A 25716-nucleotide genomic window follows, 5' to 3' on the forward strand; every position below is an offset into this window, starting at 1 on the left:
TATGTCAAGCATTGATACCTCATGACCACACCACAAATGTGCAATGTAATTTAATCTTAACACACATTTTATAGTTAAAGTTGAATAATTTAATTTATAGTTTATCAAGTTATCACACGCATTTCTGACCTGAAAACCTTGGGCCATGACTGGGATACCATAAGCTGGTGTTCCTGGGTCGCGACAACTGTTGAAAGCTGGGTCTATGTGTGCACACAAACATACAAAACCATAGGATCTCAATTCTTATTCATCATTCTGCAAGACAAACAAGCAATTTTGTGCCTCAAACATAAGCATATCAATATTGCTAATGGAGATTGTGCATTTTATTATCAATTTTCACACATGCATTACCATTATTATCATGTTGTCACTCTCCCAAAACACAACTCGATGGCCTTCATTTTGATCCGCTTAGCAACAACCAGCAAATCAAAACATTACCATAATGAAGACATGAAGCATATTGAAATAATATGGACTGTATAGTGTAGACACATATAGGAAAAAAACAGACAAACTTGTGCCAGGTCACAGTGGTTTTCATTTGCTAGTTGTTGCTATACATCCTATGATGTACAAATTGTCTCAGTCCTCTCACATATTGTTGTATGTATCCATCTGAACATCGTTAATACTAGATGTTTTAAGCGTGTGTGAAAACTCTTTAACTGATTATTACACTTATATCTGTGTATATTTGTCAACATGCAGTGCCGCTTCCACACGGAAGTCCCCTGTAGCCCCTTCCCCTAGGCAATCAACTCTCTCAGGGGTCGCATTGGGGTTATGTGTGTGACTTGCTGATGACACCACACTGGTTTTTACATTGGCATAAAAGTAACAAAACCTTTTGAGATATCACTGCCTTCCCGTCAGTCACAGGAAACAGTATGTTAAGTACATATACTGCAAGTGTGCTGCAAATTGAAGTGCTTGAATAAATGTTTACTTTCTACCACAGTAAGAGCTCATCAGTCTTAAAATAGTGAAATTAATAAAATACTAACGTCACAGATGAGCAGTTATGAAGGAAAGTGGTACAAAAATGAATTCAATAGTTGTCAAGGCATATGGGTTCCACCATGGATACATTTTATTGCGATGTATGACAGACAATAGAGTCATTGAAAGTAGAGGATATGACAAAAATTCTTTGATGGCCAAGGTGTTGCTCAGAGGCTGCCTTGTGCTTAAGTTCTTACGCAGTGATTTAGCATTTTCCCTGTGTAATTACGTAACTTGTTCCAAAATATGCTCCAGGCTTTTAGAACAGTCAGCACAAAAAGCTAAATATCACTTCAAAAATGGTGGGATAATTTCCAAGATAGAATCTTTATAGAAACTAGACGGGCAGTCTGCATAGGTTTAAAAATTAAAAAAGAAATTATTGGATTATAACTTGATCCAGACCCATCTCAAAATGTAATTTAGTTCCTTTGAAGGGCCACTTTTGTAACATATTTCATAGATTTTGTTTGCTTTGTTGTTCTCCTAACTAACAGACAATCAATTTGCTGGTACTCATCAGTGATAAATGCAGGCCTCCCAGTGATTTCAGTAGAGAGTGCGTATTTTCAAAGCTCATAAATACAATACTGTTCCACATCACAGTAATCAGCCCTATACGCATGAGTTCTGTTTAAAATCTAAGGCAAAACACCACTGAAACAGTTTATTGATTACATTTCTAAAAGCTAAAATAAACATTAAAATGTGTTTGAGGACAAAATTCATTTGTTGGCCATGTGTTGCTAGTCTCTCAGTTACCTATGCAGGCTGGTTGTTGGCCACTCCAAGTTCCATCAGCTTGACAGATTCTGGAGACAGAGCCCACCAGCAAATAGGGGGTGTGACAGTAGAAGCGAACCTCAGATCTGCATAGGGAAAGAACAATCATTGTGTTTATTACAAAGGAATTGAAGAGGTAATCTTGAATAATTATCATTTCAGCAAATATGACAATTTGTTCAGGGTATATTAAATAGTATCAGACAATCCAGGACACGGATGAACAACAGTTTCTAAATCAGAAATGTGTCATTCATTCACTGACCGATAGGAAAAGATGTTCCCCTCTCTATCTCCTCCCCCAGGGGAACCAGGATCACCACACAGAACAGCTTCAATGAGAAAACAGACAGTTAGAACTTTGTTTGAACAACAACTGAATGAGAAATAGTGATGTTGATCATTTCAAGTTGCTTCCTAAATAGTGTAAGACAGCTAACTTACGTAGACACTGTGGTACGTCTCCTGTCCAGGTCCCATTCCCTTCACATGTCAACACAGCCGGAATGGATAATTGATAACCATGGAAACAGCTGTAACTAATACTCAATCCCCATGAATGGTCAGTCCCTTCCACCTTGCCATGATGTACTTGAGGAGAAGGTCCACACTGGATCACTGAAATGCAAAGATGTAAAGGAGCACGTATAGTATTGATATCACATCATGAGAATCCACACAGCTGAGAAGACAATATTTAAAATCCTGCATGGAGTTCAACACTGGTCTTTCCTTGGTGTGTCTATTGTAGGCTATAGTATACTGAATGCATGTTCTGACAAAATGGAAAAAAATGAATACTCCTGCCAATTTTGTGAAACACGTGAAACATTTCCAGTTTTGGAAAATGAAAAAAGTGGTGTATTCAGTGCATTCTTGGTACTTGTATTTTGGAATTTGGGCTACCCTATATCCCTGCACACAAGGAAATTATATGTTTGAAAAGTTGATCAATTGAAAAAAAATACTGATCCTTGGGGGTAATTTACATGCTGCTACACAAAAAAATAATTAATCAATATTCACAATCCAATTATATACAGTGAGCCCTCGTTACTCGCGGTTAATGCGTTCCAGGAACCACGTGTGAATAACAAATTCTGCGATATAGCAATAAACTACTTATCTCATTATTTACGGTAATTTAAACGTTTATGAACCCTCCCCAAACTGATATTAAACCACCTTCTATCTGTATCACCTATTCCCACACTTTCATCGACTGTTTAAGGTACTTTTGTGTCTCACAGAAGTACGCTGCCTTCCAAGACTCACGCAACGTAGATTCTGTCAGTTAATAGAATGCATGTACAATATCACGTGACTACCTACTAAAAATCCATGAAGAGGTGAAGTTGCGCGTGTTCATGAGCAAATGCGCGAGGGATTACTGTAATCCTGAAATGTCCATATCGACATAATGACAAAGCATATGTTGCTAGTCACTGAGGTTGGACTTCTGCTTGTGTAGAAAATTCAATGTACAATTTTGATTTGTGACAAACTACATTAGCACCACTTTAAAGTAATGTTTTCAATGAATCTTCCCCTTCCATGCAGTAAAACACAAACTCTGAGTTAGAAAAGAATGTCATTAAGTCACTCATTATAGTGGCATATTTTATTTCATTTGGACTTTTACTAAAATTTGCAATTTTATCTTCAGTGAAGACAAATATATCAGCTCCAAATAACATAATGAGATCTCAGTCAATCAAAGTGAACAATAAAAAAACGTATCCCTGGTGTATATGCAGAAGTAAGTGTGGGAGATACAAGCCTGCATTTGAAAATGGGCCTTTCTGAAGTAGGCTGTTAAATGTGTCAAACATTTTATGTTCATATGTTCCAGAGAGAATAAAGAAAATCTCATGAGGCCAACCACTGAGCCGCAACCTGCCCTCCTCAATCGAATCTCTGAGATTTACCATACATTTACACTTGAGACTCACTGTGTGTGATAGTTGTGTAATACTGATTCACAAAATGCATTTCTGAAAACTTGATTTTATAACTGCTTGGTCTAGAGACAGTGTCACTGAGGAAAAGACAGGAGACAGAGCTGTGGGCAGCAGAGATGAAGACGCTGAGGTTCTCTTTGGGAGTGACCAGGAAGGATAGGATCAGGAATGAATACATCAGAGACACAGCACATGTTAGAGGATTCGGAGATAAAGTCAGAGAGGCCAGACTGAGATGGTTTGGACATGTCCAGAGGAGAGATAGTGAATATAATGGTACAAGGATGCTGAGTTTTGAACTGCCAAGCAAGAGGCCTTGAGGAAGACCAAAGAGGAGGATTATGGATGTAGTGAAGGAGGAAATGAAGGTAGTTGGTATGAGAGAAGATGATGCAGAAGAAGATTTTAAATAACATATGCAGGAGAAGGTGAAGAAGAAGAATAGCACAATTGCATAACTCCTTTTCTAACCAGGAAACGCTCTGTTTACTCTGCGTTTCTATGAACTGAATATCACTGCGATGATATACAGTTCACGCACAAAGACTGAGAGAGAGAGAGCAAAAGAGAGAGAGAGAGAGAGAGAGAGAGAGAAGAGAGAGACAGAGAGAGATTTTTAAAATCACATTTATTCATGAAGTCGATATTACAAGACAGTTACGTTAACAACATCCAAGAGAGATTCAGTCAAACATGAACACACACTTCAACAACAACAAAAAAACTATAATATGAAATGTGGGCAAAATATGCTTGAATTAAACCAAACACTGACTGAACACGAGTTCCCCATTTAACATGGAACATAAGACACCTTTGACACACCATAGGTTCGTAAAAGCGTCTAAATCATTCATAGCTCTGAAATTCTGACTCTTGTCAGACACTTGTCAGACACATTCTGAGTCTTGTCAGATACATTCTTCTTAAAATGGCTTCTGCACTGCAGTCAGTCAGTTAAACCTTTTCCTTCCTGCTTAGATAAATCGCCATCTTTGCTTGACCCAGAAGAAAGTTTAGAATCTGCAAATCCTTTTTTTGATTCTTCCTGAGTTTCAAAGCTATAATGTCTGTTTGTCAAAATCAAGACCGAATGAGAGAAAGATTCCCTCTAAAAACAGGAATAGATTGTCGAGTCTCTGACATTCTAGGAAGCAGTGAAAAGTAGTTTCCTTGAGAGAACAGAACGGACAGTTTTCCGATATATTTGGATTCAAACTGCAATTAAACTGTTGACGGCTACAGCGCCATGTTAAATCCTCCATTGGAGATCTCCAACCCTCTTTGTTAATGGCTGCTTGTAGAAAGACTCCCATGCAGGGTTCACATTCACCGTCAGCCCACGGTGGACCCAAGGTGAACCCTCCATGGTGTGTCAACCCTATGTTTAAGTTTATCATTGTTTAGAACCTTTACCACATATTTATACGTGTTTTCCATTACTGTCACTGAGACTGATCGGGTCTGAGAGAGAGAGAGAGAGAGAGAGAGAGAGAGAGAGAGAGAGAGAGAGAGAGAGAGAGAGAGAGAGAGAGAGAGAGAGAGAGACAGAGAGAGACAGAGAGAGACAGAGAGAGACAGAGAGAGAGAGAGGTAGATGTACACAAACACTTTGCACACAAAGTACAGAGAATAAAAAAAAGAATCAAAAAGTAACAGTGCTTTTGAAAGTTGCTTCATGAATAAATTATTGTTATTATTATTTTTAACTATTATTATTATCACTATTATTGTATTATTGTTGTGCATGTTTGTGATTGTGCTCATTAATATCTATTGTTTAACAAACTGATTACTGCGACTCAGTTAGAGTTAGTACTTCTTCTTTTCCTTTCGGCTTTTCCCTTCAGGGGTCGCCACAGCGAATCAATTTCCTCCATCTAGCCCTGATAAACAACATTCAACATCACACCTTCTATTTCTAGCTTCAGACTCATCACTCTATCCGATACTCTTTTTACCTCCAGGACATTCCTAACAAACTCCTCCTTCAAGACAACTCCTACTCCATTTCTCTTCCCATCTATACCATGATAGTACCATCACTGTAAATATAAGACCAATCATTTCTGCTTGTGTGTCTGCTGTGATATGCAGTACATTCATAAAAATATTTTACTTTCACTGGATTAATACTTTTGTGTTTTAAAGTCTTGATTGGAGCATGTTTCCTACCACCACTGAAAGACATGGCAGCATCAGCTATAAATGTGCCAACTGCTATTAATTGATAAATACTTGTAAAGAGAAGATGTTTTACAATGTTTAGGGCCAAAAACCAGAGCTATCTGTATTTGTCCACTATGTATCTTCTTATTTGAGAAATACCATTGTACAAGTTACAAAATAGACATGAATGAGTCTTTTCTTGCTTTTTTATGTTGGGATCGTATGCGGCAGTGTGTCGGTAGCACTGATGCCATTTTTTCAAGGCCATGGACCTTGTAAAAATGCCTTAACAGCACACGTCAACACTCCAGCGTATGCTTGAAATATTAGCCAGGTTTTGTGGGAAAAAAAAGGTTTTCAAGTTATTCCCCCCCAAACAAAATATGTTAACAAACAGATGAACAGACAGACATATAGTGTATTTATTCCTCTGCATTAAATTCTAATGGGATAATAATTCCATAAATAAACCTCAGTATGAACATCTTCCATTTCTCCATGCTACTCCTTTTTCTGCAATTTGTTTTTCTCCTGCCCTATCCCTATATTTTTCATCCCATTTGTTTTGCAGCAGGGTATTTGTTGTCTCATGTTGTATTATAACCAGCCTTTTAGATGGAGTGCCATTTACATTCGGATGTCCTGCAAACTCTTGTTTAATTTTCCCCATGTCATTTTTTACCACTCCATAATGTGCCTGTTGCTCCTCTTATTAAAACAATCCACTCACTTGCAAACTTTCATGTGCACAACACTTTTAAAACTGAAACAAAGGCATCAGAGACTGCAACATCCCTCAGCATCCCTGAATTCAAAATTTTACCATGACCTACTTTCATAGATGAAAACATTAGTTTTGATCTATGGTCTTACTCACACTGGCCTTCTCCCTCCTCTTTCTATTTTATAGATAAGATAGAAAGAGGAGGGAGAAGGCCAGAGTAAAGTAGGTCAGAGCACTAGCTTTGATCTTTGACCTATGCAAGTAGGTCAGGGTAAAATTTTGAATCCAGGGGTGCTGCAAGATCTTCCAGTATGTGACTGCCTTGTTTTGTTGTTGTTGTTGTTGTGTGGTCAGGGACAACAACTTGTGATCAAACTTCATATGTCTAAAAATAGGACTACAGCAATCGTTTTGACTCAAGAAGTTATTTTTCCAGAATAATCTCTGCTGGTCTCTAATGCTCAAAGTACTTTTTTTGTGTGTCTGTAATTGGTTTCTGAACTTGTGTTTTGTCTTTTTGTCTTTCCTCTGTGTTGAATAAATGTGGATTCTCTTGATTTTGGAGGAGCAACTCAACCCCTCTCTGTTTCACCTCACTCTTCACTCAACACTTTTCTCTATAATCATTCAAACTTCTTTCCTTTCCCTCAAAGTTTCCCATTTTGTTTCACATCCCCACAGTCCACACTTGCTCCCCTCCCTCCTTTCTGTCATTCTGCCCTTTTCTCTTCCTTCCTTTTCTTTTTCTTCGTCTTCTTCTAAAAACATTCGTCAATTTAAGCCAATTTAAGAAGAATATGTCAAGCAAGAATCAGAATCGATTTTAACTATTACACAGTCAGACAGACAGACAGACGATCCCGGAGGAAATTGCACTATTTAAGACCTATGAATGATCTAACTGAACTTATGTTCAGTCAGTGGTTGGTTTAATTCACATATATTTTGCTTATGTTCCCACATGTTTTAATACTTGTTTTTGAAATCTGAGTTCCTGTTTACATGAAGCTCTTTTGGATTTTGTGTCAACGTGACTATCTTGTATTTTGACTTATGAATGAATGTGATTGGGTGGGGAGCTCAGGCAACAGGGAGGAGCTCGGAGTAGAGCTGCTGCTCCTCCGCCTCGAGTGGAGACAGCTGAGGTGGCTCGGGTATCTGTTTCGAATGCCTCCTGGGTGCCTCCCTAGGGAGGTGTTCCGGGCATGTCCTACCGGGAGGAGACCTCGGGGAAGACCCAGGACGTGCTGGACAGACTATGCCTCTCGGCTGGCCTAGGAATGCCTCAGGATCCCCCTGGACGAGCCACTACTTGGCCTCTTTCTCACTCCATTACTGATTCTCCATTCTTTGCTTTAGTCTTTCAGGCATACTTCTCTTGGCGCTATCCACCTAGTCAACACATTTTATGGGCTTAATCCCTTTTTTGACTGTGTGTTTACAGCTTTGGGGGCAGGTATTGATTTGCCTCTCTTTGTTTCTCCCATCAGTTGCTTCCTCTGTCTCAATCACGCTTGTGTCTCTCAGATCTCTCAGCCCCACATGGCTAATCTATTTTTTTTCCTTATTTATTCATTCCACTTGAGCTTCGTCTTTACCTCCTAATTTTTATTTCTCAATCTCTGTATCGTTTCTCTCTGTCATTTTTGTTGTCACCTCACAGCTTTCTTTCATTCCCCTCTTAACCTCTCATTTGTTCATCTCCCTTACCCCCATTCCCTCCCTCCCTCCCTCCCTCCCTCCCTCCCTTCCTTCCTTCCTTCCTTCCTTCCTTCCTTCCTTCCTTCTTTTTTTCCTTACGTCCTTCGCTATGTCCTTTATACAATTGCTGAATTTCTCTTTCCTCACTTGATTTTGCCAGTCAAGCTATTTCCGTATGTCTTACAACTCGTCACTAGATATATCCATGGGTTTGTGTGTATCTGTGAGGAAATGGCAATGTTCCTCAGCAGGATCAAATGAAGAACTGTTTGAAATGGGAGCAAAAGTGACGGGAAGCAACCCTTACAAGTGAACAGAAATGCAACAAAAGAATAACCTAAACAGAAGAAAAAGGCAGCAAAGACTGGGGAGGAACATAGGTATGAGAAACAGAGCAACAGAACACTTAACAGCATTTTTCCCATTTACCTCCCTTCCTTATTGCTCTCTTCCTCGTATTCCCTTTATTCCTCTTTCCTTGTAATTATCACCTTCAGTTAGGCCTCAGTCTCATTTTTAATAAAATAGAGTGTCTTTTACTTCTTGGGTTTGCTTCTCTGCATCTTTTTCTGGTTCTTGCACGGTAGCCACTCTGCCTGCTTTCTAAGTTTTTCATCTCAGTTCAAAGCCTCTGCAACTCCAGGAGACAGCAGGAGATTTCCTCTTTGAGGGAGGAAACAGTGGGAATGATCTCGGGAAATATTCCCCTCTGTTGGTGGGTATCACAGTATAAAACACTAAATATGGGCTATTGTAAAAGTATGATGAATTTTTATTTTAAGACATTCTTTTCTAGTTTGCCCTTTGTTTTGTGAGAAAAAAAAGATTCACAAGAACCAATGCAGTCAGACGAACTAACGGACAAACACAGCAAGTCATTTTGAATTGCTGTATTGAGTCAGCTTTAGTATTCATTTTGATTGACAGTCTGCTTATGTGCCTATTTGAGACTCAGCCTAATTTTATTTCTGAATTTTATTTATTTAACTGTATTTGTATTGCATTTTTGAGATTTTATGCACCTGGCCTAATTGGTTTGCTGATGTGCTTGGCCTTTTTTCTTTGAATTTTTTTTACAAAGCACACTTAACCAATAAAAATGTGGATTTCAAATCTTCTCTTCTTGGTGCATTCTATTGATTAGTCATGCACTACAATTTTGTAATGTCCTAGAATTCAAATTCTTTATTTGGGGGCGTTTAGCAGGTATGAGATTAAAATGCGATTAATTCGATTCATTAATTACAAATCCTGTAATTAATTAGATTTTTTTTTTTAATCGCCTGACAGCACTAATAACAATCTTTCTTCAAAATACCTTCTAGAGAGATTGGAGAGCAATGAAAAGCAAGGATCAACAGGTTCTAAATGACCAAAGATCCAAGACTCTGCCATGAGCACTTCACCCTGGATGATTTTGAAAGAGATTTGAAGGTAAGATAATTTTCGAACAACCCATAGTATTTATTCTGAATTCCCAAGGTTTTGTGGATAATTAATTCATGTCTGGAGCTACTGGAGATATTGCATAGATTTTTTTTATGACCAGATTTTATTACAGATTACTTGCGAAAAGTAGACAATAACAAAAGTGATAGACATGTCACTTGATTCGGTGTGTTTCCCCCAGAGCTTGCTACTAATTTAGACCAATTACCTCAGATTTTAGGGGGGTTAGCTCCTTGATCGGTATCATATAGAGGCTTGTATAATTTAGAGTTATAATGCAGTTATAACATTGGGTCGTAATTATAGGGGATAATTACACCCCAGCTGGGTTCACAGGGAACTCCTCTTCCTAATCTGATGATGATGACATGATTTGAGATGATTTTGTGGTAAATAAATGTGACAATGTTGGCTTGTTATGTTGTCGCTTGCTGTACTGTATACTTATATAGTGGCACTGATATGAATTCACCCCTATGTCTACGATTGCGTCACTTCCCCTGTGAGGGAGCGCATCGTAACTTATGATATATTTTGTTTGGCCAAGGTCCCCATTGATCATAAAAAAATAATAATGACACCAAAATTTTGTTTAATTATGTACTTTAAATAATACCCCGGGCGCATTTTGACTTTCCTGTCCCTTTAATTATGGGATTCAATCACTGGAATCATTAACATGTATTGTGTTAGTGCTCACACTATATGCTTGTCTACCGCTAGTTACTTAAAACTTTATGTAACCACATCTATTTCATTTGAACTTCCATGTACCACTCATACGTGTACTGTATGACTTATATTTTACATTTACTATTTAAAACATTTTTGTAATGCCTTAGTTTTAATGTTGTTTTATGATATTTTTAATGCTTTTTAAAGCATATTTTGTAAAGCATTTTAAATTATCTTGTTGAAATGTGTGCATGCAAATAAATTGTCTTTGTCTTGTTTAGTCCCATGACCTTGATTCAAAAAGGTGAGATTTTACAAATGAGATTTTAGTCATTTGTAATGTTCTTGTTTTTGTCAATAACAATTTTCCAAACTTTCTGAACCAAGTAACGTTTAAACAACCTTTGTACTGTTGTGTTTAACAAAGTAGAGAACCATGCTTGTGAATGACACTTTTTAAAAATTTTATTAAAAAAATAATTTTAATTTACTGTACATAAAATAAGAAACACACAGCCTTGTCACATTTTGGTGCCACATAAGAGGACAGGCATGGTACAGAGTTTCAGCAGTCTACTGTACCTCTGTCTGACTGAAGTGGGCAGCAGTTAGGTTTATTGCATTCATAACAGTTTCAGTGCAGCTAACAGTCTTGGTACATGCAAAGACTGCTCAATTTGTGTATGGGGTGGCCAACTTCCACTGGTAGAAATAAAGACCAGCTGCAGATGGCTGTTTTGTTGATTCATGTTTTGTTTAGTAAAAGTGTATCATTATGCAAGGGATGAATTAAACCCGACTAAAGCCAAATCTGGTGTTTATGAGTGTTTCCAGACTGCCTGCAGCTACCAATATCTCTGCAACTGCTCATTCTGTAGACCAAGATGTCCAAATTTCAGATCAGTGAACCAAGTGCATCATAAAAAAGCATCCAATTTAAAAATCATAACAATCGCTTGCCCTGAGCACCAAAGAAAAAGCAACATTCATCAGCCAGGCTGTGACAGCTCATTCAATGCTGATCATTCGCAGTTTCATAACCCCTTTCAAATTGAATCTGGGCTAAATAAAAGGTTTTATTGCTTACTCATAATTACTGGATGAACACTAATGAAACTAAATGTATGGAGCGTAAGTGGTAAAAAGTATATGCATACAGCAGGGACTGGGACATTAGGATACTAAGAAAAAGAACACAGATTATCTTAATCCTCTTAAGCTTTGTTGCTCGGTTTGTGGAAATTATGTGTATTGTTGGGCATGAAATACAAATGAGCTGGAAAAGATCAAATTTATTGTCTTTTCTCAAACCTGTTTGTGACATGCTAATACTACATGTGTTATGTATACAGTATTTGTAGCTTCTCTTACCTTTGCAACTTGGCTTAGTTTGGTTCCAGCTTCCATCTTTAGTGCAGCGCAAAATGTTGCGTCCAGGTCCAGGCTTCTCCATCAGATATCCAGGGTTACAATGGTAGGTCACTGTACTGTTATAGTTATAGTTGTTTCCAAAATAGATCCCATTGGCAACTGGCCCGGGGTCTCCACAACTGATCACTGAAGGAGATGAGAGATAAATTACAGGTCATGTATTGTAGAGGATGTGAAAAGATCTAAAAAGAATATAATTGAATAAATACAAAGATACTGAAAGGGTTTGAATAAAAATTAAGGTAATTAAGTTACATAGAACAAAAATACTTGATCATTAAAGAAAAGGAACAATTGTCAGATAAGTATCCTTTACTGTAAAATCTTTTTCATATGCACACAGAGTATCTGCATTGGTTTAACAAGGATGTCAAACTCAATCACACAAGGGGCCGAAATTCAAGACAGATTATGTTGCAGGTCAAATAGTCATTACATTTCATTGTTCTTGCAATGCTTTGACTTGAAAGGATCAATTTCAAGAGACTGAAAATGCTTTTCTCTCAATAAAATAGATTGGGGATTCAGCTGGGCCTTGAGTTTGACACATGCTTTAATATGTTGTCTCGATAGAAAGACTTGTCGATATTTTTTAGACAAACAAATATGTAGGCCTGTAGGCCACACAGAGAATAAACACCAAGACATTTCCCTCAGAGCATCTCCACCACTGTATAGAAGAAGCATCAGAGAAGCACCAGAGTGAATAAATAATAAAGCAAGAAACTTTTCTTCTACACATCAAGAATACAGTATGCAGCATATAGCTGTCAGGTGATGTTTATTTCCAGAAATCCTGCAGTAGAAGAGTGGACCTGGGCTGTAAAAAACATGTTTGGACATATTAATATCATCTTTATAACAGAAACAATAACACTGTACTTTCAAACATATTTTTACTGAATCATGCCTTCTCTTTAACCTCATCCTCCTACTCAACTACCTGAGAAACTGCCTTCCCTGAAGAGCATCCCTTCTTCATCTCTCACCTTTTATATTTTTCACCATACCTCTGACTAAGTCTGTTAAAAAAAATCTCAGACACAATATCTTTACCCTCATTCACTCCTCTTCAGCAGTGTGTTGCTCAGTCCATGCACAATTTATACTCCTCTTGGTTTCTTTACCAAAAAACATAAAAGTCTGCCACTGTGCGCGTACCAGCATTAATGCTATTTGCTGTTTTTCTTGCAGCTCTGTGGCAAATGAAGATTGTTCGACATGTGTTTTTTTTTTCATAATAATGACAACACCCCCAGGTAACTTTAATATGAACAGAGATGTTAAACCTAGCCTACCAGTGCAGTCTGGGGGTTGTCCTGTCCATGTCCCATTTGTTGTACAGTGTCTGGTGGTTAGACCTGATGTTTTGAAGCCTTCCCAGCATGCATAGGCCACAGAGCTGCCAAAGGTAATGCCATCACTGAAGACGATCTTGCTGTGTGCTGGGGTGCCAGGGTTACCACAGGATACAGCTGAGGAAAGAAAATATTAAGCAGTGGTGATTAATCATAGTGATAACATTGGTGCGGCGATGCTGCCCTGCTGTCACTCAAGCCTGATCAGCTGTCGACTGCAATAATGAGATTATCACCACAGTCAGCTGGAAATAACACTAAATATATCCTTGAGGCAGTGGGGCTGATTAATAACTAAAGGCTGTTGAAGTGGTTTTAGCAGTAAATTGCAGATGTATAGTATTCCAGTTATGCTAAAGGCCGGGAGATAGACAGATACAGAAGACAGACAGATAGACAGATAGACAGATAGACAGATAGACAGATAGACAGATAGACAGATAGATAGATAGATAGATAGATAGATAGATAGATAGATAGATAGATAGATAGATAGATAGATAGATAGATAGATAGATAGATAGATAGATAGATACTTTTTTAATCCTGGAGAAAATTGCTTATATGCACTGCTTATATGCAGTATATGCTCACATTCTACAGACAGTAGACATAAATACACATAAATAAGTACTAGATAGATAGATAGATAGATAGATAGATAGATAGATAGATAGATAGATAGATAGATAGATAGATAGATAGATAGATAGATAGATAGATAGATAGATACTTTATTAATCCCGGAGGAAATTGCATATATCCACTGCTCAGGCATTACATAACAAATAATACTGGATAAACACCTGGAGAAAAGGAAACACTGACATCACAGATAAACACACAAGACAAAACACTGACACTACTAAATATATAAAGAAAAAAACATTGACACAACAGGAAAAATACTACACTACTGGACAGTATAAAAGAAGATTAAACTATGAGTAAAATACAAAATGTAGAAAAATCCAGATAGCAAGGGTCCCAGGTGGTGGGCAAGGCACATCCCTCTTACTTTATAAGACACGTCGTCATTACAATTGCATCATAAACACCCTGGTTTCACCATAGTGCGGCACAAACCACCTCCTCTCCTCCATACATCCGCTTGCTGCTGACCAATTGCCTCCACCCCTCGTCTTGTAAGAGTTTTATTGTAACCCCTGATGGCACGGGGCAGAAAGAATCTCTCTGTGGAGGCCCTCTGTGACAGCAGTCTACCACTAAAGGTATTCCTCTGCTGGAGGAAGGTGGTGCGCAGGTGACGGCTGGTTGTCCCCATCATTGTCCTGACTTTGGACAAGGTCCTACTTTCCAGAACTGATAGTGGTTGGTATTAAGTTTGCAGTCCCTCTTATTATTGCCAAAATAACACTGAGAAAAGCAGTGAGTACTTAACTTCTCCGAAGATAAGCCGCTGTTGTCTCTCATCAAAAACTAAGACATCCTGTCTGAAAATACGCATGGTGGCATTGTTTCAAATAAAATCATTCTGGTAAGATGTCAGCAGCACAGTGGTGCATTGGGTAAGATTCTTGCCTCACTGCAAGAATGTTCTGGGTTCAAATTCACCTGAGGAACTGGGACTTGTCTGAGTCTTCCATTTCTCTCCATGTGTGCATGGGTTCCCTCTGGGATCCATTGCTCCTACAACCAAATATTTGTTGTAGAGGTGAAGTTTTAGCTTCAAATTTAGTTTGCCCCTCCTCATGTCAGCTGGGGTATTCTCCATAGGTTAGATGTTTTTTGTGTGAAAGAGATTACTCAATATAAGTAAATACTAGTAATTTTAGTAGACTTTAAGGAATTCAGTTATTGAAGGAGATCATAAATATTGAGACGGAGAAAAATGCCAAGATGGCATTGGAGTACAATGTTTAAATTAGATGCAGTGAGTGGTAGTATGGACAGCACAGTGGTGCAGTGGGTAGCGCTGTCGCCGCACAGCAAGGCGGTTTCGATTCACGCTCTGTGTGGAGTTGGCATGTTCTCTCCGTGTCTTCGTGGGTTCTCTCCTGGTTCTCCGGCTTCCTCCCACCTCCAAAAACATGCGCTTCTGGTTTCATTGGCCATCCCAAATTGACCAAACGTGTGAATGTGCCCTGCGGATTTGTGCTCGTATATGTGTGGCTCTGCAGTGCTCTGCAGTGCACCCTGCCTCACGCCCCAGTTGGCTGATGCAGGCTCCAGCTCCCTGCGACCCGTGAAGAAGCGGGTTTATAAGATGACTGAATGAATGAATGAGTGGTAGTATAGTAATACTATGTGGTAATATGGGCTTCTATTTTTGTGTGTATGTGCATAAGTGTGTGTGTGTGTGTGTGTGTGTCAGGGTGTGACACTGAGAGATGATCATAGATGTAGAAAATGGAGAGCATGAATGAAACATGCGATTGCTCAAAGTTTGAAACACTCAAAAGACTAAAATTCCAGAGGAGGCTGAATATGAATGGGCTAATCGGTAAATTACAGGACTGTGGGTTTAATTGGAAAATCAAGGTCAGCTGAGTGGAAACTGTATCTGACAATACGAATGAAGAGATGAGACTTCAAACCTAAATGGTGTCCTGTGTTGATGTGCCGTTGTGTGTGTGTGTGTGTGTGTGTGTGTGTGTGTGTGTGTGTGTGTCTAAATCTGCATGAATTAGCTCATATGAGGCAGTTGTCTTTCAATAACAGGTTAAGGGTGCCATGGTGATGGTTACTCTGGTTTAGTTGATGACAAATGTATTAGTGAATAAGTTCGGAATATGCTTATGGGAATGACCTCATAGTGACATCCCAAGACACTAGATATGAATTATTTGGACATTTAAATGGAATAGTTATGAATATGGAGTGAAATATGATTCTAGAATTGTGATCACCCATGGTGCACTGGCGTTGTGTCCGGAGTGTCCCCCGCCTCACGCCCTATGTCAGCTGGGATAGGCTCCCCATGACCCGCTATGGCGGATACAGCGGCGGTACATGAAAATGAATGAATGAAGTGAAATTGTGATCACTTTATAAAATAATACATTCAGATTACTTTCAACCTCAAAGTAACTAACTAACTAACTAACTAACTAACTAACTAACTAACTAACTAACTAAATAACTAACCTTTCAAACTAACAACGGTGTAGAAAGTTGAAGGGTATTTTGAATGTTCTGAAGGTTGAATTGAGTTTCCAGCTACAACATTATCATAATCAAAGTGTGAGAACACTGCTTTGCCTTTTCTCAGGTAGGTGATAGGGAAATAATAGGGAGAACACATGAGGACCATATCTCCTGTAAACTGTTGATTTGACAATCTTTACTTTGCAATCAGGGATCGTAACTTAATTTAAAAAAAAAAAGGTTGGGACACTGAGAAAAATGAAGACAAAATGGGTATGCAATGGTATGCAGATCACCATGTTTTAAAGTACATTTTACAATGCTCTTCTATACTTTGTCTCGATACATCTCACCTTGGCTGTTCCTTTGATGAACCCATTTCTGATCCTCTCCAACCTGGTTACTCCTAAAGAGAACCTCAACATATTAATTTCCACCACCTCCAACTCATCTTCCTATCTTCTTTTCAGTGGTACCTTTAATCTGTATTCATTGTGTGACCCACAATTCATTGTGTGACTCGCAACTTTGTACGTCACCTGCTTTCCTACCTGTGGGCCATAACCACTAATATCATACATAACATCTTCAAGTTCAAGTTTCACCCTTATCACTCAATTTGACAATCTTTTCACCTCAAAGACACTTTTAACTCTTCTTTTAAAATGACCCCCACTCCATTTCTCTTGCATCAACAACATGGTAAATTAATTTGAATCGTCCTCATAAGCTTCTAGACTTACTGCCTTTCCACCTGCTCTCCTGCCTAAATTGTAAACTATCTTCCTCCTGATCATCATGTCAACAAAATTCCTAGATTCTCCTGCCATGGTCCCCACATTCAAAGTCACCATTTTCAGATCTTGGGGCTTTCTGTTCCTCTTCTCTTTATGTCTGAGAATTTGCTGTCCACCTCCTCTTCAAACTAAATTTCCATCAACGCCCTGTGGGTCTATAATTTTATGATTACTTAAATTTAATGAATTTAACCCATAAAGTGTACAATAATGTTTGTTGCGTGTGTTTAATGTATGTTCTCAATATATTAGTCATCTGATGTAGTACCGAAGGAGCTTATGTTGCTGTACTTGAAGGATGATTTATTTTCAAGTAAAATGCTGAATCATTAACTCAGTTTTGTACAAAACACATGGTTTGCTCATGATATGTTTGCAGTAGTTTTTATAGCAAGTTTATGTTTACAATGATGTTTTATAGGATCTGTTATAGGACTCCAATGAGACAAGCTACAAGGATAGCTTGGTATCACAATGCATAATGTTTGCTGAAGAGAAAATTTAGCATATGCTTTTAATAAGTCATATGCCTCAAAGCCAAGCCTCTCCAAAGTAAGCAGCTTTCCCTTACAATAATGCAAGCTTTATGAAAAGTAAATATAAATAGAATACTGCAAACAACACCCCTGTCAATATCTATTTTGACTCAAGGAGAAATTCACTGCTTTAATGTTGGATAGAACAGAATTAATGAGTAAGATGATGCTGGGGTATCCTCAAAATATTTTTTGTACTTTTTGCCTTATTGGATGTTGGTTGCAATTTTATAATCTATTGACTTGAATTCAATGCCGTGCTTCCCCACCTTGACAGACTGGCTGTGTGCCGCTCCAGGTGCCATTGTGGAGGCAGGTCCTCTCAGCTGAGCCAATCAGACTATAGCCCGCCTCACAGCTGAAACGGAGCAGGCTCTTAGTTTTAAATTCTTCTCCTCCTAAACGGGTACCATGGGAGGGCATTCCTGGGTCACCACAACTTCCTGGACTTAAACCTACAGTTGGAAATGAAAAGTGTTGTTGTTGGTGGAAATTGTCTTTCGTGGTAAAACACAAGAATGAATTTGAATCAACTTGTCTTCTTTTATGTCCCATCTCACTGACCTGTGGAGAGTATAGATATTTAAACTCTTTAGAAGTTGCTAACACATTGTTAAGACACGTGCACACCACTGATGCATGAATGTTATGGTAACCAGCAATCAAGGAAACAGTTACCACATGGACAGAAAATCCACATATATTTCATATAATTTAATGTGAAACACTTCAAATGGTGCATTTTGCCTCTCAATGAGGTCTTCAGCTGCAGGATGGATTCTGTCCTGCTAAGTCGATCACTTGTTGTGTTACAGGACCTATGTAAGCCTAATATAGAGCAGGATGTATGCCAGATAATAGACAGTGCAGATAACATATTTGAGAAAACATTTTCCGTATTTTAAAATTGGTTGAACATCTATTGTCACACAGGATTGTAATAGCTCTCATCATACTATAACAGGAATAGAATGGATTTATATAGCACTTTTTTTCTAAGGACTCGAAGCACTTACATGGAGAGTCATTAGCTCCATAGTCACACAGATGGTGGTTAGCTACATCTGTAGCAAAAGCTGCCCTAGGGAAATATAACTGAAATGTGGTTGCCAGTCAGTGCCAATGTCCAACCATCACTCTCCAAACACATTGTGATTGCCAGTGTGTGTGACACTGGATGCATTCATACTGGCGAAGTGGGTGAATTGTCTTTTCCAAGGACACAATAGCAGAATGACTGTACCTCCTAAGCCACTGCCATTTAGCTAATTTCAATGTGTGTCATTGCTGGATTTTTTGCTTTGTATTTAAACAGAACTCCCATTTTTAATATGTGAGGTAAAACAAGAAAGCTTGATTAAGTTAAAGTCTAATCTGTGTGATTCAACTAGGTGGACACCACCGCTTGAAACAGTGTTTACCAGTGCAGTATGGCGGTGTCCCGCTCCATGTGCCATCCACCTGACAGTGGCGAGTTGCGTTGCCCATCAGCACTCCTCCAGGCAGGCAGGAGTACTGCAGCACTGAACTGAAGGTCCAGCTGTTGGTTCCTGATACAACTGCGTTAGGAGGTACACTGGGGTCACCACAGGAAATAGCTGTGACAGATTCAGAAAGAGCAAGTGAGAGAGAGAGAGAGAGAGAGAGAGAGAGAGAGAGAGAGATTTTTAATTTTTAACATTACGTTTATTCATAGACATCAAATTACAAAATAACGTTGACACAAAATCCAAAAGAGATTAAGGTTAAGACAATTTGAGATTAAGACAATTTTTAATAGAACTGTGCGTTTTCTGAACAAAGAAACATCTAACTGTTAACATTTATCAAACTAAAAAAAAACAGTCAAAATTAAGAAAAAAATAATTATCTGTTCTCCGCAATCATCTCTTCTACAATCATGTCTTTTATTTTTTTCCCTTAGTTTTTTCAATCTATAAAATTCTTTGTCAGTAAAAACTGGCTCACCACTTGTTTTATGTTTCATATAAAACCTGACGCTATCCAGAAACATGTTCAGGTCAGGAAATAATGTTTCTACTTTTGCCCTCAAACATTTGTATATTACAGGAATTTCTTTTACCTTTTGCTAATGATATTTTTCTGTTATAGCCTCTTTCAGACTGTTGTCATTTTTGCTCTCAGAGCTACTTGTATCAGGAGGAAAAAGAGCGAGAGAGAAAGCGAGAGAAAGAGTAATGTTACTGGGTGATCCAATCCAACCATAGATTCCAGATTCTGCTGCATTAGATGGTGTGGCTGGGTCACTGTTGAAGACAGCTAGAGGCAAAGAATGGCAGGAAGGGAACCAGTTGGAATAATGTAAGAAATGCATCAGTTGTTTTTGTGTGTGCTTTGTGTGAGAGCACACACAGATGAAAAACAGAAAGTAAAGAAAATCTATATCGAGTGAAATTGTACATAGTACATTTCTTATTTTATCTTGAGCTTGACAGCGTGATTCGTTTCATATAATAATTCACCAGACATTATATCTAGAAACATGTTATTATAACGGATACCAAGCCGTACTTTGATAGAGATGGGTGGGATAAGAAAGAAAAAAATGTTGATAGTAAACACAAAGATGTTATGGTTATAATATTTGGTATCCATTTGAAATTTTACAATAAAAATAAACTTATTTGCTTGTACTTACTTTATGGCAAACTAGAGTTGTGCCAGTAACTTATTATTATTGAGTTGAATTGAATTGCCTGAGAGCCAGAGTGAAACAATAAATCATCTAAAATTAAATTTTCTTTTGCTAAAAAATACAGAAGGAGTTTTATCCCCCTCTCTCCTGTGTGGTGAACTAGTTGAAATTGTTCCATAGTGTCAAAGCAGCTGGGGCCAAGAAAAAATCCTCAACTTCTTTTTTCTTCATTTTTGGAAAAATCAATGTTTTGCAGAGCCCTGGTTTCTGGAGAACACATATATGAAACTGCTCTCGATTTTCTATTTTTGCCAACAGACTAGTCATCTGATATCCCCCTTACTCCCTAATAATATTACTTCATTTTCTATTTGCGCATCAGTCATCACCTTTTTCCCTCCAATTTTCTGATAACACCTTGTGTCTTGAATGTAAGGCATGTTGCACAGCCCCTGCCATCTCAACAGCATCTGCCTCCTCTCTCCTTCCATCTGATTAATCATCTCTACCTCTCTGTTACTCTGTTGTCATCCTGTTTGCCTCACTGTTTCTATTTCCATCTCTGAATCTGGCTCTCTATCACTCTCTTGATTAATCTGGGTTCCTTTCAGCCATCGTACCTCTGGCAAAAATGCATATTGCCCAAAGAGACATACTCTTTCTTCATAATACTTCCATTTTTAATTTTCTTGTATTTTCCTATTTTCTACCTTGAGTTCTCTTCTATTTTCTTCTATTCTCTTCTATTTCAGCTTATCATTGTTATGTCTTTTGTCCAAAATTTCTAAACGTTACAACCTTATCATAACATCACATTGTTCATTATAGGGCTATGACTATCAATTCATTGCTTGTTCTGTCTCATTCCTCTCCTATAATTGTATCATCGAGACATTTTTTTCCAACCATTCATACCTATGCAGTGAGGTATCATTCGGTCCCATCGCCCATCATGCTGACATGTGAGAAGCGCAGAACCCAGGAGGAAGAAGCCACGTTTGCAGTGGATTGCCACAGTTACACCATAGCTGAAGATTTCTGGGTAACGCAGGCCAGACTGGCGCACCCCATTTTCCACGAGGCCGGGGTCTGAACAGTTCACCACTGCAGGAGGAGAGAGGGAGATGATATTGTGATCATTGTGAGAAATTTGAAGGCAGTTCACGAAGTTCTTTAGTGTTATAGTCAAAACATAGAGGTAAAATTATGGATAATAAATACAGTACACTATGAAATTAATAAATGGTCATTTTGAACAAAGATGTTGTGAGGCAATAAGCTACCAAATATATGGTTTGTTATTTATTAGGCCTTTAATGGTACTTGAATAGCTGTGGTACAATTTCATCTTTGTTGTTTTGTGTTGGTCTTCTCTGAACTGGTGTTTTCCCAAACCCTCCTATGTTTTCTGGAGTTCTCTGTTCTTTTCTAGTCTACTCCATGGGGGGACATGGGTGTATGTGTGTGCCTGCCTATTTAGCCCCCTGGGGGAACAAAGAAGGTTTCGGTCCCATAACTGACAGCTGCTGCCAGGATGAGAGAGAAGGAGAAGACAGAAAAGTGAGATAGAGTTTCAAGAAAGAGATCAATCCCTTCAATGGAAAATTCTTGTGAGCAACTTTGTCTACTCATCTGCTCTCATGACTGCAAAGACTGCCTGTGTGTGTGTGTGTGTGTGTGTGTGTGTGTGTGTGTGTGTGTGTGTGTGTGCGTGTGTGCGTGCGTGCGTGTGTGTGTGTTAACTCTCACAATACCAGAGCTCTTGGGAGACTTGCATTATATAACAACCATTCATCATTAACAGAAGAAAAGTATTGTTAACAGAAGACAAGCACATCTCTCTAGAGATGTAATATGCTTTGTATGTGTTTATCTGTGTGTGTGTGTGTGTGTGTGTGTGTGTGTGTGTGTGTGTGTGTGTGTGTGTGTGTGTGTGTGTGTGTGTGTGTGTGTGTGTGTGTGTGTGTGTATTCAAATGTGCGAGAAAGAGGAAAAACTGACTGAAAGAAATTTCAGCAGAAGAGAAACTTAAATATAAAAAGAGGGATATATTCTTAGAAATCTAAGAATTTCTAAGTATCTAAGAATTTCTAAGCATTTTCCTGTAATGTCTCAGGAAAATTATTTGAAAGTGACAGCACAAAATTTTCTTATAACATACTGTATAAAAGAGAAAAATGACATAATAAATGTTTTTCTCCAGTACATGCTGATGTGTTGGGGCTTTTTCAGTCAGACTGTTTACAGAGACATAGGTAAGTGGGTAGCAGTCCGTAGCTCTGTGCTAATACTCATGTTTATGACCTTTGCAGAGAGGAAGGGGGCTGCTCCACTGTCCATTGAGTCGACAATGAGCACGAGCATTTCCACTCAGGACATAACCCCGGTTGCAGGTGAAGTTAACAACATCATTGAGGTTGAACTCGCTGCCATTGGTGCGCCCATTGGCTGGGTTGCCAGGGTGACCACAGGTAATAGCTGAGGGAGCAGAGAGAAGTATGATGAGAATCAGGAGGTGTGGAGACATACTAATATGGATCTTTGCATGGCATTTGAAACTGATGCTTTTTTATATTTTTCTCTTTCTGATGGAGCTAAAACATATATAGTTGTATGTGGGTCATTCTACCAAATTCGTGCAAATTGCTGTCCCACATTAAAAAAACAACTTAACAAAACAATTAGAATTCAGACTTTCAATATTTACAAAGATTATGTTGTGATCTAGTGAAACACATATTGCAACTAGATAGTAATTAAACCATCATTTATCATTTATCATTTATGCTACCTTCCTAGGTACTTTCTATTGGGAAGTACTTGTCCCAATCTCCAACTCTTAAATTTCAATCCTTGAAAAAAATACTTAAAAGATTTATTTTTTATTTTTTCAATTCATTTTTGGTATGTTTTAAAATGTATGTTTGGTTTATTTTAAACAGAATGTAAAATATTTAGATTCAATTTGAGTTTGTTTTTTTAAATTACAAAACGTGCTTCGAAAAATGCTGTCCCACACTTTTATGTCACAACCATAATACATGTTGTTTTACCACATGGGTGGAGCCTGGTTTTAGCCACACATCTGCATTTTTGGCTAGGAAATTACACAGCATCCTCATCCCTTATGGCTGCATGGTGAGTCATTATCTCTCATCATTTTCAAGTAAATGTGTTCCAAAGTCTGAAAAATCAGCGTGTTACATTAATACATATCTCAACTGTACACAAATTATTTACAAGTCAGTACATCTTTAAGGACTCAAATCAAAATGTTATGGGTCTTGATATCTTATTTATTACACCATTTACATACCTTTTTATATTGTACAAATCTGTTTATTGTATATTTTAGTATTGGCTTTCAGTGTTGGCTTTCTGTTCATCAAGTCTGTTTTTTTAACTTTATGCACTCTTCTTTTTTTGTGCACCAGTCCTGCTTTATGTGTCTTCAATTGCCCCTTGAAGACTCATTAGGTTTTCTTCATCGATTTGAATTATTATTATTATTATTATCATTATTATTAATAACAACAACAACAACAACAACAACAACAATAATAATAATAATAATATGTATGATATAATGCTGATGGGGGGTGGCAGTAGCTCAGTCCACTAAGTCTTGGACTGGGGACGTGAGGGTCGGTGGTTCAAGACCCGGGAGTGTGAACTGACAGTGGGAGGTGTCACCTACCGAGCACTGCCAAGGCACCCTTGAGCAAGGCATTGTCCCCTTTATAAGTTGGTCATTGGAGGTGCACCATGAAGGAGCTGTTATAGGTTATCATTTCAGTATGTGAATAACTTGATTATTAATGTTCTATATTTTTGTTCTTTCATGCACTTTCAAGTACAAAACACGTTAGATGTTCTGATGTCATGTTGCAGTAGATGTGATGCTATTTTGAAGTAATGTAAAATAGTAGAGAATAGTCTTGAAGTCTTGGAACATAAATTTTGAAATTTGTTTAAAAATAGATTTTAAGTCATTTAATTGTCATAATAAATTCCTAAAAATACTCTTTAGAGGGCGTATGGACAAACAATTTTAACAAATTAATATAGTAGTTTTTATTGCAGTATGTTGCTGTGTTATGGTAGTAACACATTTCAGGTGCGGGAAAACATTTCAAGAAGAGGCAAGGCATTAATATGTTAAATTTGACTGCGCCTTTTCTAGAATTGTACCATAGAAACATGGCACAATTTATGTATTCCACCAGAAGAAAGAGGATGAATAATGGACAAGCTTTTTGAAACCCCCCCCCAACTTTAAAAATGTATCTCCAACTCTGAACTTTGCATGAATTTGGTAGAATGGCCAATATATATTACAAAATTTATGCCATCATTTATTTTAAGCTTCTTATACACAAAAAGTTTAATTTAGAAAGAATCATACAACAATCCCTAGCAAAAGCTTTGGACTCATTAAACACTTACGGACACAGACAGGTGTTGTTCCAGACCAACGGTGGTCTTGTTGACAGATTCTGACTGAGGTGCCGATTAGCCGATATCCCAACACGCACTGGTACACCACTGTGTCTCTGTAACTAGACCCATCTCCACTGATGTGCCCATTGACTATAGGATCTGGAGAGTCACAGTGACCAGCTAGGGAAGAAAAAAAATAATGCTGTGTAAAGAAACAGCTTAAACTCCCATTACTATCCAGAGCTTTAAAGTATTACATTTGTTAGAGTTATCTAGCTAATTGTCCTGACAGCAAGATGGCTGAATGGTTTACATGAGCTGTCTAAATATCATTGAAGTATGTATAAAAATATTTTTTGTTTGCATGTTAGCAAGAAACTAAGACATTTAAAATTATTTTTTGACAATAAATCTACTCAATAGTTTAGAAATAAACTGAAAAAGAATATGTAAATAAAAACACATTAATAACACTGGTGTTTAAATAGATATGAGGTGACTAATATTATTAGGTAACTGTTTCCCTGTTACTGATCCCTGTTAGATCAGAGTCTCAGAATAATAATGTGAAAATCTGCACACCTTGAAGTATGTATTCATCATTCAAGGTCTTATTCAGGCATATAACTGTAAAGATGAATACCTACACTGTAAATGTGAAGTCAATATTAATCATTTCTGGTCAGTGCTTCATGGAGGGCTAATTCTTGTCCTTGTATGTATATATAAAACATTAGGTAATGTAATAAAATGTCTCGGCATTAGATTTCAGTTCAGTTACAATGGCAGACCTACGGTTCATCTTACCTACTGCCATTTGAATCTCTGACAGATTTCGTCTGTATTCATAAAGAACATCAGTAACAGATTCTCATTTCCATGAAAAGTCACAAGATTCTTGACACAGGGTCAACATC

At 37.9% G+C, this 25716-nt stretch overlaps 1 protein-coding gene across 1 annotated transcript in view; it reads right to left on the reverse strand.

Moving 5' to 3' along the window:
* The window catches only part of csmd1a (CUB and Sushi multiple domains 1a), a 452056-nt gene that overhangs the window by 14139 nt on the left and 412201 nt on the right, over window positions 1-25716 (reverse strand). The window contains exons 56-66 of the mRNA XM_068328424.1: window positions 24806-24979; window positions 22664-22837; window positions 21275-21463; window positions 19125-19301; window positions 17973-18158; window positions 13203-13379; window positions 11845-12030; window positions 2239-2412; window positions 2060-2126; window positions 1774-1880; window positions 130-203 (exon numbers count right to left, since the gene is read on the reverse strand). Coding sequence (XP_068184525.1) covers window positions 130-203; window positions 1774-1880; window positions 2060-2126; window positions 2239-2412; window positions 11845-12030; window positions 13203-13379; window positions 17973-18158; window positions 19125-19301; window positions 21275-21463; window positions 22664-22837; window positions 24806-24979 — 1685 coding nt within the window. The remainder of the gene's footprint in view (window positions 1-129; window positions 204-1773; window positions 1881-2059; window positions 2127-2238; window positions 2413-11844; window positions 12031-13202; window positions 13380-17972; window positions 18159-19124; window positions 19302-21274; window positions 21464-22663; window positions 22838-24805; window positions 24980-25716) is intronic.

Source organism: Antennarius striatus, chromosome 1, assembly GCF_040054535.1.
Source record: "Antennarius striatus isolate MH-2024 chromosome 1, ASM4005453v1, whole genome shotgun sequence".
Lineage (NCBI taxonomy): Eukaryota > Metazoa > Chordata > Actinopteri > Lophiiformes > Antennariidae > Antennarius > Antennarius striatus.